This window comes from Pogonomyrmex barbatus, unplaced genomic scaffold (assembly GCF_055798465.1).
Source record: "Pogonomyrmex barbatus isolate J1 unplaced genomic scaffold, ASM5579846v1 scaffold3, whole genome shotgun sequence".
In the NCBI taxonomy this organism is placed as follows: domain Eukaryota; kingdom Metazoa; phylum Arthropoda; class Insecta; order Hymenoptera; family Formicidae; genus Pogonomyrmex; species Pogonomyrmex barbatus.
This window is the reverse complement of record NW_028297127.1, coordinates 2,036,582-2,038,177: the sequence shown is the minus strand read 5'-3', so window position 1 is coordinate 2,038,177 and position 1,596 is coordinate 2,036,582. Positions and strand designations below refer to the sequence as shown.

The window sequence follows — 1,596 nt, the reverse complement described above, 5'->3', positions numbered from 1 at the left end:
CCATTGGAGTCTCTTCTGTTCCACCAACGATGTCCTTCCAGTCATCCTCGGTTACGCAATTCCCGCGGGAAGACGTAACGAATAAGCGCGGCAGCGACAATGGATGATCGGAAAAGGCGAAAGAGGATCCTAAACTAAACTCATAACGATTGACATTCTCGACTGCCTACCTCTTCGGGGATCAGCAATAGTCAGCGGCAATTCCCATCAGCACGATTCATCATTTGAAATTACATCGAAAACTCTTCTTATTGTTTGCTAACATTCCATTTCTTCCATAAAAAATTTATTTGCACATATTTCGCGATCAATACTTTTTATCGATTTATAATTGCAGCGCAAAGTCGTGTTGTGCTTCGAAATGCCCGAAAAAGATAAACAAACTTTTTCATTAATTCAAAATTGAAGATAAGAAGCTTCAAATTTTCATGTTTTTATCATATTTTTTTCCTTTGTAGAGTAAGTTTTATCGCATTAAATTTCACTTTGAAAAATTGCAAGAATCTTATTGTTAAAAATTTAATTATTTGGTAGGCGATTTTAAAACAAACAAGATTAGAATTCTGTTAGTTTGATTATTGAGCTTATAGTGCTATTAATTTAACATTTAACAAAATAATTTCTAAACTTTACAAGCATCATTTTTCACTAAGATGACGCAGTACTTAGTCACCGGAAATTTCGGCAGACTTTATTTCTTTCCCAACACCGAACGCGATGACGTCGTCAACATTTTTATTGATTATCATCGAACCGAATATAAGAATCGAGAACTTCGCGAACCGAGGCATTTTCCGTTGATTGATTCTTCGATCGAACGGAAATCGTTTCAGCGATGGATCGCGACTCAGTTTCGATGGTCAACCGACTTCCTCCCAGACTGGGTGTTTTATCGTCTCGGGAATTCTTGTGAATGGAGTCGCAAGAACAATGTTCTCCGCGATTAACTGCGAGAAGACAGTTTCGCAACCCCTCCAACGACGAAGTCTCGTCTTCCGGAACACGGTTTCCCGGACTCCGCGACCACCCCGTCGCGTTAATATTCGTGTGACTGCGGTGGGGTTCGCGCGTGGTAGCCCCCTGGGCGCCAAGGAAGTCCAATGTGCGTCGCGGATTCGATCGCGGGTTTCCATAGGAACTGTCGCGCGCGAATCATACTCCCTTGCACCGTGTCCTCAGGGTAGATAATATTGACCGTGTCGCGATAAGGGATAATGACCTCCACTTTCGCGGTCAGAGATCACATTCCCACGCCGGCGGGCTTCTCCCTTTATGGAGAAGACGTGATGAGCTTTTCCATGAAAAATAAGTGAACCATACAGAAAATATCAAGAGGGTGAAATCGAATTCTTACATAGATCTCGAATATGAAGACAATTCTCGGAATTATAAATAGTGCAACGTCTTTGCAGAATATATTCTTCTGATATGATTTGTCGATTTTGCAACTTTTAATTTCCACCATTTTCAACTTTTAATTTTAATTGCAACTTGTAATTTAAAATCCTGAAATTCCAGAATTCGCAATTCTTAAAATTTTAGATAATATTATAATTTTTGGAATTTTCAATGACGCAATCTCTTTCTCTTTTTTTT

The 1,596-nt window shown here is 39.7% G+C and overlaps 2 protein-coding genes across 4 annotated transcripts in view; both read right to left on the bottom strand.

Annotated features, from left to right (window-relative positions):
• LOC105426335 (uncharacterized) overlaps positions 1–174 on the bottom strand; it is a 10,190-nt gene extending 10,016 nt beyond the window's left edge. For all 3 annotated transcript variants that reach the window (XM_089079482.1, XM_089079481.1, XM_011637511.3), the window contains exon 1: positions 1–174. This exon is cut by the window's left edge and continues 13 nt beyond it. In XM_089079482.1, the coding sequence (XP_088935608.1) occupies positions 1–45 (45 nt within the window). In that variant the 5' untranslated portion in view covers positions 46–174.
• The window catches only part of LOC105426334 (uncharacterized), a 12,311-nt gene extending 11,226 nt beyond the window's left edge, over positions 1–1,085 (bottom strand). Inside the window, exon 1 of the mRNA XM_089079497.1 lies at positions 171–1,085. The gene's annotated coding sequence lies outside the window, so the exon portion shown is untranslated. The remainder of the gene's footprint in view (positions 1–170) is intronic.
• Between the last annotated feature and the right edge of the window lie 511 nt (positions 1,086–1,596).